The following is a 21822-nucleotide window of genomic DNA, read 5'->3' as shown; positions in this document are numbered from 1 at the left end:
CTTGGATTATAGTTTCCATTATTTTTCCAGTAATGCTAGTTAAACTGATTGGCCTATAGTTTGCTGGATTACTTCTATCCCCTTTTTTGAATATGGGTGTTATATTAGCATGCTTCCAATCAGAAGGTACCACACCCGCAGATAACGATTTCTGGAATATTAAAGTTAAAGGTTGGCTAATAATATGCCTCATCTCTTTTAAAACTATAGGTAAGATGCCATCAGGGCCCTGAGATTTATATCACTGTCATACATCACTGTTGGCATTTCTGAAATGGGGAGAGTGTCAGATTTGTGTCCCATGTATTGCTTTAAATTTTGGTTTAAAAGCTCTGTCTTGGTTTCACTTGACCACAAAATCTTTTCACAAATAGCAAATGGGTCACCAATATGCATTTTGGCAAATTATACATATGAGTTTACATAGCTTCTCTTGTACAACACTAGCATATGGATCAGTGTTATATAGAAGTCTTGATAAGGTTGACTGGAGAACCTTTGTTCTCGGCTACTGAACCCCAGCTCCTTCAAAGGTATCACTGACCTCTCTATGGCTTTCCTCACAAGTCTAAGGCTAATTCTTGCTGAGCGTTTCAAGAGACGACCTTTTCTAGGCAGCAGATAGGTCGTTTGATCTAACATCAAGTTCCTGACAACGGAACCAACAGTGACTACTGGGTAGGGTGACCAGATCATCCATGTCAGAGAGGACACGTTGAGCTAGGACAGGATTCGTAAACTATCATTTCAATTAAAACGATCTGGATTTCACTTAAGCACTGAGTTCTTGCTTTGTGCTGATTGGTCAGTCTCCTTTAATCATGCATGTGCCAGTAATGTTAATGTGAAACAGCTGGATGAGTCTTTCAATCAAGGAAACAAACCAGTCAAAACAGAAGAAGAACTGAGCTACTTAGCCAAGCACAGGAGCCTTTCGGTTTGAAAGTAGTTTGTAAAACCTGAAGTAGCTCGAAGTGTCCTGACTGACATGGATTATCTGATCACCCCACTACTGGGCCAACATCTAAATCTTTGACTGTTGCTCTATTGCCCTTTCCCCTAATTATTGCATTTAAGATACTTTGGCTCGAACTTTTCTGGATCGCCATTTAGTTTTAAGATTCACTACTACCCTTCAGAATCACAGCCTAAAAACTGCCCCCTAACTGTGGACTTCTCATCCAGAAAATGTGGCTTTTTAATGATTTTTAGGTGAAGGCCAATTAGGCTAAGCAATTGTGTCCTTGTCAGAAAAAATCCCTTTACACCAGTGCCAACTCAAAGCTTCCACAACACAGCATATTTTCTTTTTTTCCCAAAGAATATGTTCTTAAACAGTAACACAATTGTCATATAAAAATAATTAATGCTGATTTTCAGTGCTTTGAAATAAAAATATTTGAACTAAAAATTCTACATTGAACTACAATTCAAAGTAGTACTTCTAGTTCAGTAAAATAAGAGAACAGGTTGAGGGTCTGATACTTTTATGGTTATATGTTCTGAGTATATTAAAAATAAAAACATCTCTTGAAATTGTCTGTAGTTATGCACACATTTGGTACAGTATGTAATGCAAATCTGAAAAACTGAAGGATGACAGAGAGCAAATTAGCATTTCTCTTTTGTAATTAACTGACTTGTAACTTATACCTAAAAAAATAGCGGTAACACTTAACTTAAGGGGGCACAAATAAGGTAGCAATACACTATTACTTAATGTATTAATTAACCTGTAACTAAGTGTCAGTTACGTACTGATCCCATGTTTGTTCATCAGTAATCAATCACAAAAGTTCATGTATTTCATGTAGTTACTATTTGTGTATGATTTGTATTTGAGTAGTAACTGAGTTGCTAAGTTACAAAGTGTTACAAAAAGAGTTTTATTAGAGCAGAAAACAAAAGATAGCCCCTCACAGGATCTCACTGCAATAAATGATTTCATTTAAACTGCTAAACAATAATAAATGAAATAGAAATAAATAAATAAATAAAAATATAAGATAGTTGTGGAGTTTACAGGGCATCACTTTGGGCATTTGGAGCAACAAAAAAAAACGTAAATAAAAATATTCATTTGCTTTTTAGCATTTTAGTGTCACACAGTGAAAGTAATTTGTGCATTCTTGTTTTACAAAGGGCACTTCCATCATTTAAAAGTAAATCAGTGCATAATCAAAGGAAAGTGTGACTATGTGACTATACCAAACATTACATCCTGTGTGCTAATTGTGTTTCAATAAAAGTTTATGATGATGATTATATAACTGCTGGTGATAATCAACAGTGCCAATTAAAACCACTCGCTCATTCAGCTGAACAGATACAGGCGCAGACTGGCTTTAATCAAAAACGAGCATTTCCAGAAATGGCAAACCCATCGCCTTGTCGCAGAGCACTCTGTTTATCCACGACTACTGACTGTTCCGTGAGAAGGTTATCTGTCTCTACTTACGGATGTTCTCTGTGCTCTCCTGCACAATGTCTGTCTTGAGCAGGTTGTCTGCCAGCATGAAGGCCCCCTCTTCCACCGTGTCGAGGAGCATGGTGGCGGCTCTCAGCTGATCGATGGCGGAGAGCTCCCTCCAGGCCGCCTGGGCCTGGGGTTGCAGCAGATTATTAACCGTCTCCACCATGGCCTGCGTGAAAGGGAGAAGTTTAGCTGGTGCACTCACTCAGGCCGAATGGAAGGACTAGGAACGTGCAATTTCCTAAATTACACAAACGGCACTAAAGTGTGCTGAATGATGCTGCTTGCTTGATGTTTGGTTTCAGATTTATCTGAGGAGTTGCAGATCTCTAATTTCAAACTGAATTCCTTCGTTCGGCATATGTATTTCAGTTCTACAAGTTAGAATGTTTGATTTGAATGATTTATGAAGCTCTTTTGTTTGTTTTGATTTCTGTGATGTCGACTAAACAAATACAAGTGATACATTTCTCCCCCTCTGCCTTGATGATTTTGTTAATATAGAATGTGCAGCAATGGCATGATGCAGGGAAAGCTGTAGGCCGACGCTCGGACTTGTGGAGAAAATTCCGAAAAACTTCTCGATGGCCATGTTCTTATACAGTCCGTAATCAGACCACAAATCCGATACTTCTGAACAGCTGCCGAGAAACTCGTTTCTGTTCCCATGCTTGAAACGAAAATGAGTCAGAAGCCTGATAAGATAGTACAATTCCAAGATGAGCCTTCACAAACTCATTAGAACAAAGCACGCTACAGTGGATACTAAGAATTCCCTTGTGTTCATTGTCCTGCAGCCTGTAAATGCAACTCATTGTCACGCCAGTTCAATCCCCTTTCAAAACCAGGAAGGAACACCAAAGCCGGGCCCTTTAACGTCATGAAGCCAGACAGGGTAATTGGCATTCGCTGACCGAAAATGGAGGGCCTTTTTCATTTTGCGATAAATTTGATTATACTGACATAAGTCTGTTTACTTTACGAATTACACAAAAACTGAGTACAATATGTAGGTTTATGAAATGTATAATTTTTGTCATTTTTGTTCAAAAGGGCCCAGAGTACATTTTCAAATGGTAGGCTATCACATAGCATCCAGAAAGTTTAGCTCTACGAAAGCAAAATTATCTGAGACCAAAAACAAGCCATGGGCCATCCCAGCGCAAAGCCTCTAATATTGCACTTTATTGAAATGCCTGAGGGATTAACACTATAGTTACATTCTGTCTTGATCAGTGAATTCTAAATGGGGTTGAGCTCCAGAACGTGCAGTGCCTGCTGTTAGAGCCCATTCATAAAAATCAAACTAATTTAGACTCCAAAGGAATGGCATGTGACATTTGTAGCTGTGACCCTCAAAGGTCTCTGCATAAATTCACAATCAAGTATTGGGCATTAAAAGCAGATTTACACTGATGTCTTTTTAAAGAGATCTTTCTGCGATTCTTAAATATAAGCTTGTATATATCCAGCATTCACAATTTACAGAAACTGTGTGTGACTGCATGAATGTATGCGAGTATGTGTGTCCAGGGTATATCCCATATCCGTCGAAAATACCCTCCGTGTATACCAGTATGTCAGATCAGTTATTCATTAAGACACAGTATTGGATGCAAGTTGACAACGGCTAACTCGGAGACAAATTCCCACAACCCGTAAACCGAAGGCAACCTTACAGATCCATACGATACACTTTTCAGGCAATTTACCACTGCGTGTTGGAGGTCTACCTGTATTTTCAGGAATCAATATGGTCCACGCAAACTGACCTCCTATGGCACAGTGCAGCACATAATGTGGATCAAATTAAAGAAAGGTACAGAAATAGCTTGCATCACAGGACTTGCCTAGAAATTGATTTTGCCTGAGTAAATATCAGCTAAATACCCCAGTGTCCCCGTGGTACAAATTGAGATATTAAATCCAGTGTTATAACACTTAGAAAAACATTAATAAATTGCTTCTACTAAAAATATAATTACTTACAGACGCATTCGTATGAGGAGCCCGGGGTGATGAATTTTGTTCTTAATTAAACTCAGGGAAGTATCGGGGGGGGGGGGGGGGCAGCTATATTTACATCAGCGTGATCTCTGCCCTAATGTAAATATCACATGAATCGTGATTCTGGAGAAGCTCAGAGGCTTCAGAAGAACCTGCGGCCTGTGCATCACAGCTCTGCCTTCAAGCAGCACCTCTGTCATTTGTTTACTTTTGATTTACCGTACATATCTCACCACCGGTGGACTACAGGAAAGACAGCTGCTGACAGCAGTTGATGTTAAGTGTGGCTCTGATAAGACCAGCCCAGAGTGGTTAGTAGGTGATTAATATGCCTTCTGTTTTAGTTCCTAGATCTTCGGCTGAAGGTCAGTGAGGACGGCAGAGGAGATGCAACCCCCACCCCCCACCCCAAAGCCAGAGGGTAGATCAAATTGCACCGGGTGACCTAATTCTAACCGTTCCATGCATGTGTGTTTTTTTCTTCTTCACTTATACAGCAGTTCTTCCTTTTTCAGTAGGAATCAGTAACCATCTGTTTTACTATCCGGAAACAATCACTATTGTTGATGTTTTACCTGTTTTATTAAACATTATAACATTATTATATCTAATCATTTATGGTGAGGTCTTTGATCCAGGCATGATGCTTAGCTTGGCTGACAAAATAGCAAGTCGAATGTAACAGAAACGTAGGTGGACCTCTCATGAATATTTCGAATAACTATAGCTGATGCAATGCATATCATAGTAGCTGTACATATCTCCAAAGCATATATCGATTTATATTACATAAGTTGAAAATATATATATATACAGTGGCAGATGGCAAAGGAAAAGCAAAATATTCCCCGGAATATCACACAATTAAATGAATGCAGGCACTGTTCTGTGGTGTGGCCCACAGGAATACGTGAAAAGAGAAACGCGAAAAAGGGAAATGTTTCAATATGTACGATATTAGCAAGTATAATCATTTCTCAAGATTAATTGCAAGAGGAAGAAACAGAAATGATAGAATGCAAAGTTTCCACAACATTTCATATGCCGTGGTAAGTGTGTGCCTCTTAATGCCTTAAATTGGGTTAAGTGCGTAAAGACTCCGTTAAACTCTAATCCCGACATGTAAACAGAACAGTCGGTAAGGCAGGAACTGGTCGACTTGAACCGCGAAAATGTGCTTGACTTGCAAATGAGACGTGTGCGCTTCGCAGGGCATGGCGGAGGATTCGCGGTGGCCGTTGGCGGTATGGTAAACAGCGGCTGCCGCTAACTAAGGCTTGCAAAAAGACACGTCTACAGGGAAAGATCTAGAAGAAAGGAAACAGACTCCTATGCACTGCTGGGCCTGTGCACGAGATGATCCATTTAAACAACTACAGGGGTGGAGTTGGTGTTCATAACAATCAATCCTGGGTGGATTTCGCGTAGAAAAAATATCAATCAGACGAGGTCTGTGATGCCACAAAGAGCCAAAGCCATAACTTCTGTGCGTGGAACTTTTTCACTAACAAACAATATACATGAAATATTAAATCGGAACAATGGATAGCGTAAAATGGTTACCAAAACGGTCCTTCACACCAACTATAAACTGCAGCCAACTGTATAAATGGGTTTAAAACCCATGAGTTTAAAGCTATGATGTGTACAAGTCCCTTTCAGGGGAAGAAAAAAGAAAACGATATAGTAATAATCACGGCTTAGAAGATTAGAAAAAAAATACACTTCAAAAGTATCTGAAAATATACCCATCCTGTTTTTATCTTTTACTTGAATGGTTTTCTCACTCTAATCCCATGTAATGTCCTCGCTTCATCTTATAAGAGTAAGGAAATCCATGTGTAGCTATTCAAAGGACATAATTAGGAGGTTCAAAATGAATAATGTTACTCGTTTTACTCATTTTTGTTACTTAACTTGACTGGGTGGTTTTGGGGCTCACTGTGGAACATCCTGGGCTGCAGGATTATTGGCTTTATTGCTGTTCTGGGTCTGTCGACATGGATGCTGTCCATTCTCCCTTTGAGACTGCGACAGTTTTTCTGAGTAGCCCAAGCATCCGAAAGCTGTGGACAGATTTCTCTAACTTGCCCTTAGTGTGTGTGCCATTTCAGGCTTTTGCTCCAGCCTTGCAACAACCCTCCACTGGATTAGAGGTTATGGAAAACAGACAGATTGGAATTTGTTGTGATCAGTAATCAGCCCAACATGAAAGTAAATGCTTGTGGACCAGACAAATAACCTCCGATGTAGAAACCGATGTCAGATCGCACCCAATCACCACGGCTGCAAAATGGTAAACAGCGGTTCACGCATTTTAGGGGTGGAAGCAAATTCCCATACAAGCTGACTTATTTCTTGAAAACATCAGGCCGGCCTGGTACAACATAAACAGACACGTACAGAGAGTTTGTTTGTCTCAAAAGGAAACGGGTGAACAATCAATCATGTTGACTCAGAAACGATTTACTCGCCTATGCAGAATTATCCTAGGTTATGAAGACCACGGAGGTGTCAGACCACCTAAGGTAAACTCACAGCCTGTGCATGTCATGTTTAAAATGTAATACTTTGCCTCTAAGTTTGGGCTCCACGACATCACATTGCGATATCATGTCGCAATATTTGAAATATTTGCACTTAATACTGCAATGTTTATAAAACAAAAAAATGGAGGTGAAGTTTACCCAAAATAAACTATAGTCAAATAGAACCCGGTATTAGGGTGTCAAATAAGTTGGTGGGTGTTGCCATGACGCAAAGCAGGGCCGACAGATAGCGTGACGATGACGCTGAAACGGTATAGCGCGTTGTCCTACTCTAAGAACTTCTGATGTTTTTTAAATGTGTAAATTATATTTAGATGAAAGACAGGAAAGGCAAGTCAATATTATACTCCTGTTCTGGCACAGTTCCGCTGTGGGCGGGGCTGGCCGACTCAATCATAAGCTGTGCTCCCCCAGTTATAAGCTAAGTCAACACCCCCTCGCCCATAGATAATCCTGTGGTCCACCCATTTCAAAGCTGGAGCTGGTACTGGTCTTGGTCAATAAAACAGCATCATGACCGTACTTTAGTTTGAACTTCTGACATCAAGGTGCATTTTAATGGTGAAATCCAACTGGAACTCTCAAGCAGTCAGATCTTCATGAGTCCTTATGGCCTTTCCTAACTCACCTCGACTTGACTCGTCATAAAAAGTTATCACTTCCCATCGTGGCTGGTCGTGGCCCGGACAGTACATCCGGATGCGATTCCACACCTAACCATTAACTTGACCCAAAATACTCTCCTATGTTGATACGCCCCCTTTTGGCTAATGGATCCAGCTTTTGGCGAGCAGAGACACCTTCTGAAGTCCTCCCCTTGCTCTTCGTAGCGGGATCTGAGTGATATGAAAGCCGTTTTTCCGTCTGACTCAGGGGGCTGAGGAGGGCGGCTTGCACACCGCGATCAATCATTCTGCCCCAATTGCGCCGGGAGGAAGAGCGGGGACTGCAAACCGCATGGATCCGCTGGCCGCCGGCTCTGTTCGCCACGATAACGATCATATTAATTGCGACGCCGAGCTGGCCGGAGGTAAACGTGGGCACCCGGCTGACCAGCTCAACCCGGTTTGTGGATGCAGAAAACAAGAGGGAGAGGACGGCTTTAGTTCTTCAAAGGGGAGGCTGTGAGAGACGGGGAGGCCGCGTGGGTGAGCTCATATGGGGTCACCCAGGAGGGTGCCAAACAGGAAAGTAAATTGAGCGTCACTGAGTTTCACTGAGGCTTCGGGGAAATCCTTCATTAAGACTGTATTAGGCTACTACAAAAGGACCTCCCAGGAAGAGAGACCCAGGCTGTGAATGAACCTTTAAAGAACACCTAACAACGACCAGAAAGAAGTAACCGCGCACAAATGCATAGATAACGTTCAAATAAATAAATAAGTGTAAATAATGTCGCTAACATTGTGGCACGTAATCCATCAAAAAGCCTCATCTTGACTCTAATATGCTCATATTACTGTCGGTGTAACATTGTACCAGCTTGTAGGATATTAACACACGGATCGTTAATTGGGTCATTGAATATTGTGTTTAATAACAATACTGACAAAATATGGATTACTTGTGTAATGGGGAATAGCAACAGTATGATTTATTTATGATTTATTTCTCATGTATAATCATTATTAAGGCTTACGTGTGATGTGTTTTTTCATCTTCAATTGATAAATAAATATGATGAATAGCCATGTCCGAACTCATTGGAAGATAATATGTTTGGCAGCAGTATTCAGCACGACACGTGAAGCTAGCTGAAATGGGTTAGCATCAAGCAAAAACTATACAGTACCTTCGGTACATGGCCCTGTCTGACCATAGTAAACAGGACCATTACCACACTCATAATCATATCAGGTGCAAAACAAAAATCACAAGGCATGCGTGGAACAATTAATCTACATATGACGTCAATAAATAGTGATTATTTAGTGGTCTAGATCTAATGAAAAAAACTCATACATTGAACATTATAAATAAATAACGTAGATATAAATATAAAATAGCAGAGCAATAACAGCTTTAAGGAGCAATTCCAACAGATCCTTTTTTTGACTGAGATGATGATGGCGGGGGACACACAAAGCATGCTTTCACAACCACTGGGCTACACCAACATTCACAAATCGAAAATTTCAGCGGGGGTACCTGTACGAAAAATCGGCAGGAGCGTTCCCGTTTCTGCAGCTGAAACCGAAAACAATTCATTAGCACCATGAGAGGCGACGCCGCGGGGGCGGACGGCGGACATCGGCGGCTTCGGTCGTTCGCTAACGTGCTCCGTGTTTGCATGTGATCTGAGAACATAGCAGGTTCTTTAATTTGTTGTTTTGTTGATGGGATAGCTAGACACAGGCGCACAGAGACATGCAGACGTTCTGTTCTGATATGAATAGGTAAGTACCTGTGTTTATTCTGGAGACTCAAATGAAAAAATAAACAGCGATTTGTCAGCCTCGTGAGGATCTCGTCATTAATCCTCCATACTCTCGATTTGCCTTAATGTGTCCCCATCCTGATACACATGCACTCATTTCAAGTTGCATTCAACTGCTCAGGAAGCTGCACCATTAACGTTGCCGGGCCTTTGATCATGAAAGTGGTACAGATCTCGTCACTGGCAGTCTCAATCTGGGCTTTGTCTGAAAGCGCAGTGTACTGTGCACATTATCAAAGGAATCTTTAATTCAGCTGCCTCTTAGCAGAGGGTATTGAAATAATCGAGCTCAAACGTAATGCGGCTTACAGGGACTCGATGCCAAACAGGATATGAAGAATTAAAAAAAAAAACAGGAAGCAGGAAAAGAAATCGCTCACAGTGAATCATTTTAATGCTGAAATGAGTCCTGTGGCAGAATCCGGCAGGGGCTAACCAAATCCCAGTAAGAGATAATCTCAAAGAATACCATGTGACTTTTCATGGAAGATGAACACTGTTCATAATGTGCTTACACAAAACAGCTCCTGGTACTTCCATAGTCTTTTATAAAACCATTTGTATATGCTGTGTATTACAGGACTTCAAGAATAACGTGTATCTTTAATAATAATTATTATTACATTGGCAGCATGTATGTAACAGTCATGTATACATTATTTGTATGACAGTTTGTGTCATTCAGGAATCTTATAAGATATCCCATTAAGCTATCATATAGTATTCTGGCATAAAATCAATGTTTATTTTTAGCCGCTGACTGAAGCTCACTGAGTGGCACTAAGGGCGCATTGAGCTTATGGGTGAGAAAAGCAGGGCTTCTCATTCAGAGTCCAGTACACAGCGACGTCAACGCCGGCCCCGGCTCACTGACGCGTGTCTCCGATTCTCACGGCCCTGTGCTCTCGCTGGCAATTTAGTGTTTACAGTCCTGGGGGAAAATGGCCTTAAACACAGGGAGGGGTGGCGTCAGGTAGGGATTCCATTCTTGAAGAGACATTTGCCGGACTCTTCATCTGACTCTCAGAACCAAGATGAGATCCAGCAGTTGCCACCTCGGTAACAGTGACGTCCCTCTAATGCCGCGAGGCTGGAAATTAATATCTATTAATCACCGCATTTGATGGATACAGAGGGACAGGGGACTGAGATCAGATTTTCACCATGCCGTGTAATCGTTCGTTCTGCAATATGCTCACATCCGCTCTGAAGAATTGACATTAAATCTCAAAGGGAGCATCTGGTTACGGGAATAAAATGAAGTTTGAAAAGCCATTTTAAAAACAGGTGTCCGCGTTCCAGTACAAGTGAAGCCGTCGAAACGTATTAATGGCTGACATTTTGGATTTCACTGACGTTTGCTTCTCATCAGCGGTGCCGTGAAATGAATGCGTTACGTTAACTTCACTGCCTGGGTGCCCTGCATGCGGCCAGCAGCGGACTCTGAGCAATTTGCTTTGCACTAATGACTGCACTACTGTATCTCGCATTTCTGAGCACTTGCCACTATCATGTGTAAATATAGGAAAAAGCTGGAATCGAAAATAAAAACGTAACTGACAGTCCTCTGCAAATCTGAACGAGATGCTTCGCATTGCAGATGGCAGCGGAGTTAAGGTCAGGCCTGAAGGAGACATTGTACGTCTTTCTCATTTTTGATTCTCCAACGTATTTTTGGGAGAGGCTGTCATGAAGCAAATCGAGCCCTTTGTTGCTCATAAACCTGACAAGCAGTGTTCTTTCATCTTGTAGTGCGGGATTTAAACAAATACACTTGTTTCCCTGGCGACAGGATAATCCTCACACACAATCCGAGCGCTACGGGTTCTAACGATACCCACGACGTCTGAAGAACCCCCGGCTTCTCTGAGGTACTTCAAGAGATCTGTGTCACGCACAATTTATTTACAGATTAACTTTTGAGGGTGACTGGTCAAGGATCTGCTTCTGGCCTAAAAATGATCGGTCTTGGTCTGAAACTCCTACGATAAACACCGACTGATATTAGGCAGGTCAGGGCCATTTTCTTAATGTGTACAAATGATTAAACTTTGGGGTGTCACATGACCCACCGAGCATTAACATCCAGCCAAATAATCAGATAAACAGATGAGCTCATTACTATCCCACCTGAAGCTAGATTTCCAGATTACTTTTAGTCAGGAATTGCATGTTTCTTTTTTTTTATCTGCAGAGTAATTTTCAAAACATTAAATAAGGGGAAATGATTGCCAATGTTTCTTTTGTGTGAAATTAGCTATATATACATATATATATAAAACACGCAAACACACATACACCACCCACACGTATGCATACACATACACACACATTATATATGTGTGTGTGTATAAAGACCTCTAGACTGGACGAGCAAGGCTAGGCTGCAGGCAGGTGTCTCCAGGTGCCAGTGGCCCCTACCTTGTTCAGGCTGCGAGCCGCACTGTCCTTTCCCCCGGGGGTGAGGTTACGGAGCTGGACGTCCAGCAGGTCCACCAGCTGGCCCATGGCCTTCACCACATATAAGATGTCCCCCGGGTGGATGTGGCTCTTGGTCTGCTCTGAGAGCTCCCGGGCGATGATGGCCGCCGTCTCCCCTATCCTCATCTTTCCAGTGACAGGAGACACAAAGGCGTGTTAAGCCCCGTGAGAAGCGGCCACACTTTCAGATCGAATCGGCCCAGACACAGCTGCGATTTTTTTTTTCTGGGACTGTCAGAATGTTAGACAGCAACAGACTGGATACATGAAGATAAAGCATGAATTATGCTGGACTAATTTTAGAGTCAAATGGGTCTGAACTTCCTTGTCATAAAAAATAGGTCTATAAAATAGGTCCCGAGCCAAAACAAGTTTTATGCATTTTTTTCCATTTATAATTTGTGCAAATGGTGGCGCAGTGGTTATCACTGTTGCCTCACACCTCTGGGACCTGAGTTTGAGTCTCTGCCATGGAGTTAGCATGTTCTCACTGTGTCACTGCGGAGTTTCCTCCAGATACTCTAGTTTCCCCCCATAGTCCAAAAACATGCTGAGGTTAATTGGAGTTACCAAATTGCCTATAGCGTGCCCGGTGATGGGTTGGTACCCCATCCTGGGTTATTTCCTGCCATATGCCCATAGGCTCCATACCCCCCGTGACCCTGAACGGAACAAGCAGGTACTGAAAATGGATGGATGCCTTTTGCCCACACCTACTGTAGCAGATTCCTGGAATTTTATGCAAACAAATCAAGGGATATAATGCATTCTTAAAGTTCACAGCTATTATTTTCTTTTTTTAATTAGTCAATTGTCCTTGATTGCCTTTTTCATAGATTTTTATGTTATTTGTTGTTTTAAACTGCAATGCATTTATCTGCCAAACAGAATTTCCAATAACTCGGGGCATGCGAAAAAGTCTCCTACAGGTAGTGAAAAACACTAAATTAACAACATGAGTTTGCATATATTTTTATAACGATATTTTTTTACAGTAGCCATCAAAATTAGAAAACAAGTGACATTTTGTAATTTACACAATCACTGCTTGTCTGAATTCACAGTTATCTATGAATTGAAACTATGTACAGTCAAACCTCGGATTGCAAGTAACTTGGTTTGCGAGTGTTTTGCAAGACGAGCAAGATTTTTAAATAAATTTTAACTTGATAGTCTTGCGATACGAGTATTACGTATACGCTTTGTCTGCCGAGTGTCACGTGATCACAACTGAGCCGATGGTTCTTCTCTCTCTCGCTGTGGGATTGTGGGTAATCGTCTCCCATGTTCGGTCCTAGTCGACGTGCCTCACTCGTATAGTCAAAATTTAGTAGAAAAGCACCACCTGAATCATTTGATAAGTTGGAAAGTTAAAGTCGAAGAAAAAGAAAAAGACTCAGATAGCAGTGATTCTGTTAGTTATAGCGAAAGTCGTCCTTCAAAATAACCCTCCTCTTCTCCTCTCTCTCGTCTCCCTCACACCATCCACCATTCTATTCAAAGGTAAAGTGCAGGTTAATTTGTTTTATGTATTTTTACTTTATATTTTGTATTAATCACTTTTATATGAATATGTTTGGGTTGTGGAGCGAATCATCTGAGTTTCCATTATTTCTAATGGGAAAATTCGCTTTGATATACCAGTGCTTTGGATTATGAGCACGTTTCCGGAACGAATTATGCTCGCAATCCGAGGTTTTACGGTATTTTTACCGCATTTTCTCAGTGAAAACTCTCACATCACAAAATAAAAATTTGCAGCTCCTCAATCAGTATAAACCAAACCCAGACATGTGCTCTTCTTTATGGGAATTTTCATGCGTTTTCTTGACCCAGTAACAACCGTGGGATTATCGTATCGTTATCATATGAATAAACCAATTTGCTAATGGGTGGGCGATCAGCGCTGTTTTGAGACTCTGACACTTGGGTCAGTCGCTCTTGTAGTTTTTATTCTCCTTATAAAGCTCTAAAAATATGTTTTGTTTCTACCTGAATATATTTCAAAAGTAGACGTTCAAGGTTTCTGTGGGTGTTTTAAAAGTGTTTTTAAAATATTTTTAAACGGTTTGGCGAGATTTCTGTTTGGTCCCACAGGCTCGCCAGCTCCAAAGGGTTAAATTTGTTACATTGGAATCATTTTGTGTCATAATGCCATGTGATGTAATGTTTGTGAAAACTGCTGAATGGAGTGATTCTCAAATACCTTTGACACTCGGTGAAAGCATAATTACTGAGTAAGCACTTGTACTGATTAGTCAGAGGCCAGGGTTAAGCTGCCCCTTCATTGCAATAGCAAGATAAGCACCAGCTTAATTCAACTTACTTAAGTTTGGGTTTGTTACCATTTTCCCGTTAAGGACTGTAATTGGGTCCTGTGAAAATGAGTACGCTGACCTCACAAATACCACTGACAGTCATTTTAATTAGAAAGCACATTTAATTTGACTAATGTGCCTGTCACTTTCATTCACTGTATTTTCAGACCATAAAAGATCCTTAATAGTCCTTTCGTAAAAAATAAATACATAAATAATACTGATTAACAATAAATCATGAAATGGAAAGACCAACTACAACTAGGGGGGGGGGGGGCATGGGGTGCAGCCTGTGTACCTGTAATCACAAGGTCGCCGGTTCAAACCCAGCCTCAGCACGTCTGTGGGTCCTTGAGCAAGGCCCTTAACCCCCAGCTCCCTGGGCGCCCCAGCGGGTGGCTGCCCTTCGCGGACAACTTACTCTACAAAGAGCAAGTTGAGGGAGGCGTAAAAACAATTTCCACACGGGGATCAATAAAGTATCAAAAAAACACTACTACAGCTATTATGAATATAAGAATATGAATATAAGACTACTAAAACTGTTTGCTGGTTACGATGCTTTTCTTTCTGAAAGGGTAAACTTTACTGCATCATATGCCTCATAATGTAATCCTATTACAATAAGAGTATGTAATGCATTGTGTGTGATTCCTAAACAAAAGAAGTTCAAGAGCGTTGCTTGAATAATGAACACTAATGAACATTTCACTAGTCTATGAGTAAAATATTACTCAGTTCACAACAGAATGATTCAATGTTTTTCCCAGAGACGGGATCAAACCAGAAAGAAAGTGAATGATGGATTTGCTCTTTGTCGTTGGCAGAGACCGTTTCCCATGATTTTTTTTACTTTCAAACTTTTTTTTTGTAAAAGAGCTGACATTGGGTTGAGCAGGCCCATCCTTTCATCCATGTTCTGTAACCGCTTATCCTATTCAGAGTTGCAGGGGACCCCCTATCCCGGAGGCTACGGGCGCAAGGCAGGGAACAACCCAGGATGGGGCGCCAGCCCATCACAGGGCACACACACACGCCATTCACACACACAGGCACACCTAGGGGCAATTTAGTAACTCCCATTAACCTCAGCGTGTTTCTGGACTGAGTGGGGAAAAACTGGAGTGCATGGAGGAAATCCCATGAGGACACAGAGAGAACATGCAAACTCCACAACCCTGGCAGAGACTCAAACCTTGATCCCAGAGGCGTGAGGCGACAGTGCTAATCACTGCACCACTGCGCCACCCCCTAGTTTGCGCAGCTAACAACGCAAATTAATAAGATGACGTACACCATCCCTACCAATACCACCACCATTATTATCATGAACATCATAAAGGCACAGCAGAGGGCAAACCAAGGAGGTTCTCCAGCTGACCGGTTGGGCGTCTTGCTCGTGCGGTTCTCACCTTTTGCGTTATGTGGCTGACCCAAGGCGAGGTGCAGTTGCTGAGGTCCGGCCCTTGAGGATCCCAGTACCCATCGTGCGGCAGGCATGTGTAGGTAGCAACCCCTGGGATGCAGACAGACAGAAGTCCAGGTTGCTGAGCATTCTGATCTCAAAATGGCCCAAATTCGCTCTCGCTGGTGAGTCTGAGCATGCAGAAACGGAGCGTGCAATTTTACATGTGCGACTATGAACACAAGGATCACGCTCCAGTTATTTAGGGCCCAAGGGGAAGTTCCGACAGGATCCCTAATGTGAATCTAAATCACATCTTTCACTTTCTTCGCATTTTTAACTGCCGGCTTTATTTGCGTGTGCTCGCATTTATATTTATATTGCATTTATATCGGGTTTCCATTGTCTTAGATGTGCAGTCATTATGCAACAAAGCGCATTATGATAACTAAACGCAATTAGATACAGCAGATTAATATACTGTACAATTCAATCTGTGGCTAATATGCATGAAACTAAGTTTCGGGGTTTAGAAGGTGAGTTTGTTTTCAAAGGTCAATGGATTGCCTCGAGGAAAGGCTCCTTAGCCTAATAACATTCATTTGCTTGATGCAGTCTCTATGAACTTCATGTGACCCACTTAGTTTCATCTCGAGTCAGCCAGATTCTCCGACGTCCATCTCACATAATGTCTGAGGCTGGCTTGCAAATTTTCTTGCATGAATTTACATGTAAATATGCTACTGTATAAATACAGTATATGTTCTGACAGTGGCTTTGATTTGTACCAAGGCACAAAACGTAATTACAGTACATTATGTCTATTTTTCTGCATTATGTTATATCCCAAAAATTGTATACATGTGCATTTAATAACACAGGTGCACTTAATTTACTTGTATGTGTAACATTTCTGGTTTGGTGCCGATAACGGCTCAGACAGTCTAGGCCTCGGTAAAGAACATCACACGCTTGATGCGACCGATCAGAGGTGCTGGCTTGAGTCGCACAACCAAACACCACATTGTTAATCTAATTTGGTTGCTTGTCCTCGATGAAAACAAATTATTGAGTCTCAATTACAAGATTACTGTTCCAGTCATATTACACTGGGTGTTCTATACCTGCCAAAAACTAATAGAAACTGGGGATATACAAATGATGTAAAACTAAAATAGATTAGGTCATATTCAGTGGTAATTAAACTTTAATGTCTGGTGACATTTTAGGAACATTCAGCAACAAATAAATACTTTCCACAAAACAAATTTATTAAAATTCCATGAAAGCCGCTGTGTAAAATTAACTTTATGGTCTGGCAAACATTATTGCTACCCCTGATCCCTGATGATGTCAGCCAGTTATGATGTCATAAAGTATCACCTATTGTTCCGGCAGGGCATGGCTGCTTAGCAACCTGTCCCTGGTGCGTTTTTGGCCAGGAAACGTCAGCCTCCTCCACCGGGCTGCAGTAGTCCACGGCTATGTTGGGCAGCTGCGAAACGAACGGCGGCCGCGTGGTGAGCTCCAGTCTGTTGCCCTCTGCTGGCGACACAGTGGTGGTGCTCCTGCCGCGTGGGTTGGCCGTGGACGTGGTGAACGTCCTGGTGATGGTGACGAGAGGAGTCGGCCGGGTGGTTGTTCTTGTTGTGGTCGTGTCCATGTACACCAGCACTGAGGAGGACGACTCTGAGGGGAAAAGCAGACAGTCAGTGTTATTCTACGAAGTAGAGCAACAGCAGAATGTCATGCTGAATGAAAATATATCACAGAGTATTACTCTTCTTCTTCTTCTTCTTCACTGCCTTATATATTTTATATATATATGGTTATGTATGTGTTGTCCAGGTATACACTACATTTGGTCCCCACAATGTAATAAAAACCTGTTATTTTGACATTGTGGGACTATTTTTTCGGTTTCCACAGGGGGAAATTCAGTTTTATAAAATGTGCGACTGCAATCAAAAAACTAAAAATGCCAAAAGTCTTGTATTTTGTTTGGTTACTTATGGTTAAGGTTAGGGCTGGGTAGGGGTTAAGGTTGTCATTGCTGGAATTAGGGTCATGCCCATAGAAATGAATGTGAATTCCTTTGCTTTTATCTCATTGGTTGTCCTCATTGTCATCTTATGTGAAATCTGATCTTATTTTTGTTCCACATTGCATCTTGGCTTGCCTGAACCCAAAGCCTCATTTTTAAATAAAGTTGTGGCACTCTCTCCCTCTCAGCTGTGTACCTCCCACGACGGCGGTTCTTATCGAGAATTTTTGTCCAGAGTAAACACTTGATGGTCGTCGTCTTCGTGAGACCCCAGCGACCGCGGCACTCGCCGCTCCCGGGCGAAGGGCATGGAGAGTACTCTGCGTGGATGTTTATCCGCGCAGCTACTCCAGATGCACAGAATGCCCCACCAGTGCCCCCCCCCCACAAACACACCCCACGCCCTGCAACCTATCATCATCAATCATCTCAACCAGAGCATCAGCCACCCTGCGTTCCTGATTGGAAATAAGGACCCCAATCAGTTTTCTTCCCCCCCCAAGGACATCACATGATACCATAAGGCGACATTTGGCCAAAACATTGGGCCTGAGAGCAGATGTCAGCTGACAACGGTAACCGGCAAACGGGAGATGGATCGGGACAGGGGAAGTACACAAAACAACGAAAAAATACATACACACACAGATCTAGGAGGAGAAGTAAATTTAAACGCAGGGTCCACAATCTCGGCCGTAATGTGGTGTCGCTGCTGCAGATATGGTCTGCTTGGGGTTTACGGAAAAAGTCATAAAACCCCATATTTCTGTGGAGTAGAAAGTCGAGGTGTTCCACTTAATACACTTAAACTGCCATGTGATGTCTCCCTTATCTCGAAAAAGATGGATGCGTGGATGTACGCATAGCAGCTAAAGACCAATTGGAAACAGCCATATTTCCTGTCCCGAAATACACAAAAGAAAGTTTATTAAGACAATATTTACATATTCTGTTTAGTCCTAAAAAAAAAATTGCCCTCATATGGAACGCCGAATTTCCGCATGGAATGTTCCACCAGAAGTCAACAGAGCACATTATAAATGATGGTCAGCGAGATGAGGTTTCATGGTATCCCTTTACAAATGGGGAACAAATTAATATATTAATCCCTGCCAAAGAAAGACGTACATTCCTGACCCCCATATAATGCCAACAGGAAATTGGAGGTTACTGAAGGTGATCTTGAGAAACAATCCTAAGGTCAAGATAACATATACGTCATAGTACAGCAAATGCTAAATGTATATCTGTGGGGAAAAAAAACAAAGTTTACACTGGCTGGTATTTAACACATAAGTGAATACTAAATATAATAGCACACAGATATTAATACTGGCAATTTAGTTAAGTTGCCATATTCTAATTCAAGAGTCTCCATGAAAAGCATTTTTACTGTGTTAGAGTTGACAGAGTTTGACAGTGTTGACAAATTTATACTTTCTCCAGGAAGGAAATTAAAGAAAACTCCTCCATGGTTTCACATGTCTCAGAGCATGACTTCGGAGGCCACGATTAAGGGTAGGGAATGTTCAACAGGCCAGGCAAGTATAATACTTTGTAATACATAATTAAATAAGACCAGTGTCAGGAAGTCAGGGGAAAGGTAATATCTTATAGCTGCTTTATAAAACAAGGCCCTGCAGGGATAATTTTTTTAGATCCACCATTCATAAAATGTTCAAAGGCGAATTCTCGCAAAGAAATAAATCCAAAAAAAAAAAAAGTCAAGACTTTGCCATGGTGTTACCTGCACTAGACTGTAAAATCACTGGGCGTTTGTAAGTGCGTGAACTGCACACTGTAACGACTGAACGTGTGCGTACAAGTGTGTCGTGTCATTTCTAGAGGTCCTTGCAATCTCGCCTCTGTGCTTGAGGGAGAGGGTAGCTAAGGGAATTACAATGCAACACTGCGGTGCATTTTACATTTCAGAGATCGTTACTGAGGGAATGGCTCTACACAAACACTCAACATAAACACATACCTAAAGTGTATAACAGCATAAGTAGTAAAAACTCTTTCCAACCATAATGGCCCCGGGAACACAGCCACAAGCAAGCATTCTTCTACTATCCAATCAGGATGAGGCAGAAATTTAACATGCAACCCTGTGATGGAACAGAGACCAGGAAAATGACAGACACTGCACATAATTACCTGCAGGGATGATTCATCATTTGGAGATTCTGCGTCTATTGTGGTCGATTATAAACTAAACACACTAAAGCCTGCCAGACCATAATCCAACTCCTACTCAATTTGCAGATGCAGACCTATGTCTTCGAGCTTAAATTTAAAATCGGTCATTGCGACGATATCGGACGGTCGCTCTGGATAGAATTTTGTTGCCATTGGGAATCACTACTGAGTTAAACAGTGATCATGAAATATGTACAAATGTATAGTGAAAACACCAGATACAGGCAGGCATACAGACAGACAGATAGACAATCAGACTGATTGATTGATTGATTGATTGATTGATTGATTGATTAAGCTATTAGTTGAGTTCTCCCCAAATGAGCTTGATGGGCCGAATGGCTTCCTCTCATTTGTAAATTTATGTTCTTATATAAATAAATGATGGGCTGGCTCCCATCCAGGGTTGTTCCCTGCCTTGTGCCCATTGCTTCCGGGATAGGCTCCGGACCCCCCGCGACCCAGTAGGATAAGCGGGTTGGAAAATGGATGGATGGATGGATAAATAAATGAACGAACGAATGAATAAATGAATGAACACAGAAAATCTAATACCTCTGAGTGATTCAAACCTAAAGGTCAAACTTAATATGAGGGTAAAACACACTATTCCTGTAGGGGCCGGTTTGGGTCCAGCCCTAGGCGGTATAGGCAGGCTGCCAGCGGACCTCGGGCCGCTAGGGGCCCCCTCAATGCGCCACACTGAATCACGGCCAAAGAACCAAAAAGAAAAAGTCATCCAAAGGCCTCCAGTGCCACATTTTCCAAATGTCACCGAATGAGCGGATCAGTCTAAACCGTCAGCAGTTTTCGAATCCCTCCGTTTAAATCCGCTGCTCAAACCAAAGCCGTATAGCTGTTCAAACCATGCTTTATATCATTTAGGCTTCTCATTAAAGTCAGCCACTTCAGGGCTGACACAAGCGCCACATTTCGGGTTAAAAGCGTTACTAGTTTTTGACTGTTTATAAACGGCTTTTATCACATCAAACATCAATGCGCACTTGTGCCGAAAATGTTCCCTGAATAGCTACTATTCACAATCTAACTTTTCAGAAGGAAAATAAAATATGTATCGCATTGTGTATTAGGAGTTTCTCATACAGTTACTGCTGCAGCCATTACTGGTTGTTTTTTTTCGTGTCAGGAACTCAATCCCAGCTCGATTCAGATGAAATCGCTGGCAGGTGAACATTCTTATGCTGTAAGCAAGGGCATCAGTTATAATCTTGGAGCAAAGTCATGGTCTTGGTTCGAGAAAATCCACCTGCTTCTTACTCAGCGATGTGCAATTGTGAGTGAAAACAAAAGGCCTCTTCAGCCTGTTTATGGTGCCTTCCAGGTATGGCTTTGATGACGAGTGTTTGTTGGTGGTAAAGCTCCTCAGAGATGATTGAGATTCTGCAGTAGATGTACTACTGGAGGAGCCCCCATGGTTTAATGGAGTATTCAGCGCCCCCAATCTGCCGGAGCAGGCAGACACAAATCATGAATCCGTTTTGTGGCGAACCATTCTGATATAATGAACTTCTAATGAAAAGTTTATGCATTGTTTGGCAATTAATTGCTTCTTTTTGTGGTAGCGCCAACTTGTGTGGAAAGGGGGTGGGGGGGGGGGGTGGGGGGGGACACACAGAGAAACCAGATTAAATTTCATAAAGAGTAGGTTTGTTGGAAACAGAAATCTGTATCTGTATTTCTCTGTAGGGCTGATCTATCTATCACCTGAAAAGTGGGTGGAGATGGATGGGGGTGCCCAGGGGGGCGACGAGGTGCCGTAATGCCCAGCTGGTGGCGAGAACTCCGGTGGTGCAGATAAGGGCGAGTTAGTGCCTCAAAAGTGCACGACGATGGGATTTTCTGCCGGTGAAGTTTTCTAGCGCTTCCGCCTGAGTTGCGGATAGTATTT

At 42.0% G+C, this 21822-nt stretch overlaps 1 protein-coding gene across 12 annotated transcripts in view; it reads right to left on the bottom strand.

Annotated features, from left to right (window-relative positions):
• adgrl3.1 (adhesion G protein-coupled receptor L3.1) overlaps positions 1 to 21822 on the bottom strand; it is a 172371-nt gene that overhangs the window by 45422 nt on the left and 105127 nt on the right. For 10 of the 12 annotated variants that reach the window (XM_072707693.1, XM_072707684.1, XM_072707683.1 and 7 more), the window contains 5 exons: positions 17054 to 17359; positions 15678 to 15781; positions 11888 to 12073; positions 9178 to 9216; positions 2459 to 2642 (listed from right to left, as the gene is read on the bottom strand). In XM_072707693.1, the coding sequence (XP_072563794.1) occupies positions 2459 to 2642; positions 9178 to 9216; positions 11888 to 12073; positions 15678 to 15781; positions 17054 to 17359 (819 nt within the window). The remainder of the gene's footprint in view (positions 1 to 2458; positions 2643 to 9177; positions 9217 to 11887; positions 12074 to 15677; positions 15782 to 17053; positions 17360 to 21822) is intronic. The other 2 variants (XM_072707688.1, XM_072707692.1) reach the window with 1 other exon arrangement.

This window comes from Paramormyrops kingsleyae, chromosome 25 (genome assembly GCF_048594095.1).
Source record: "Paramormyrops kingsleyae isolate MSU_618 chromosome 25, PKINGS_0.4, whole genome shotgun sequence".
Lineage (NCBI taxonomy): Eukaryota > Metazoa > Chordata > Actinopteri > Osteoglossiformes > Mormyridae > Paramormyrops > Paramormyrops kingsleyae.
The sequence above is the reverse complement of the archived record's forward strand: the minus strand, read 5'-3'. Positions and strand labels throughout refer to the sequence as shown.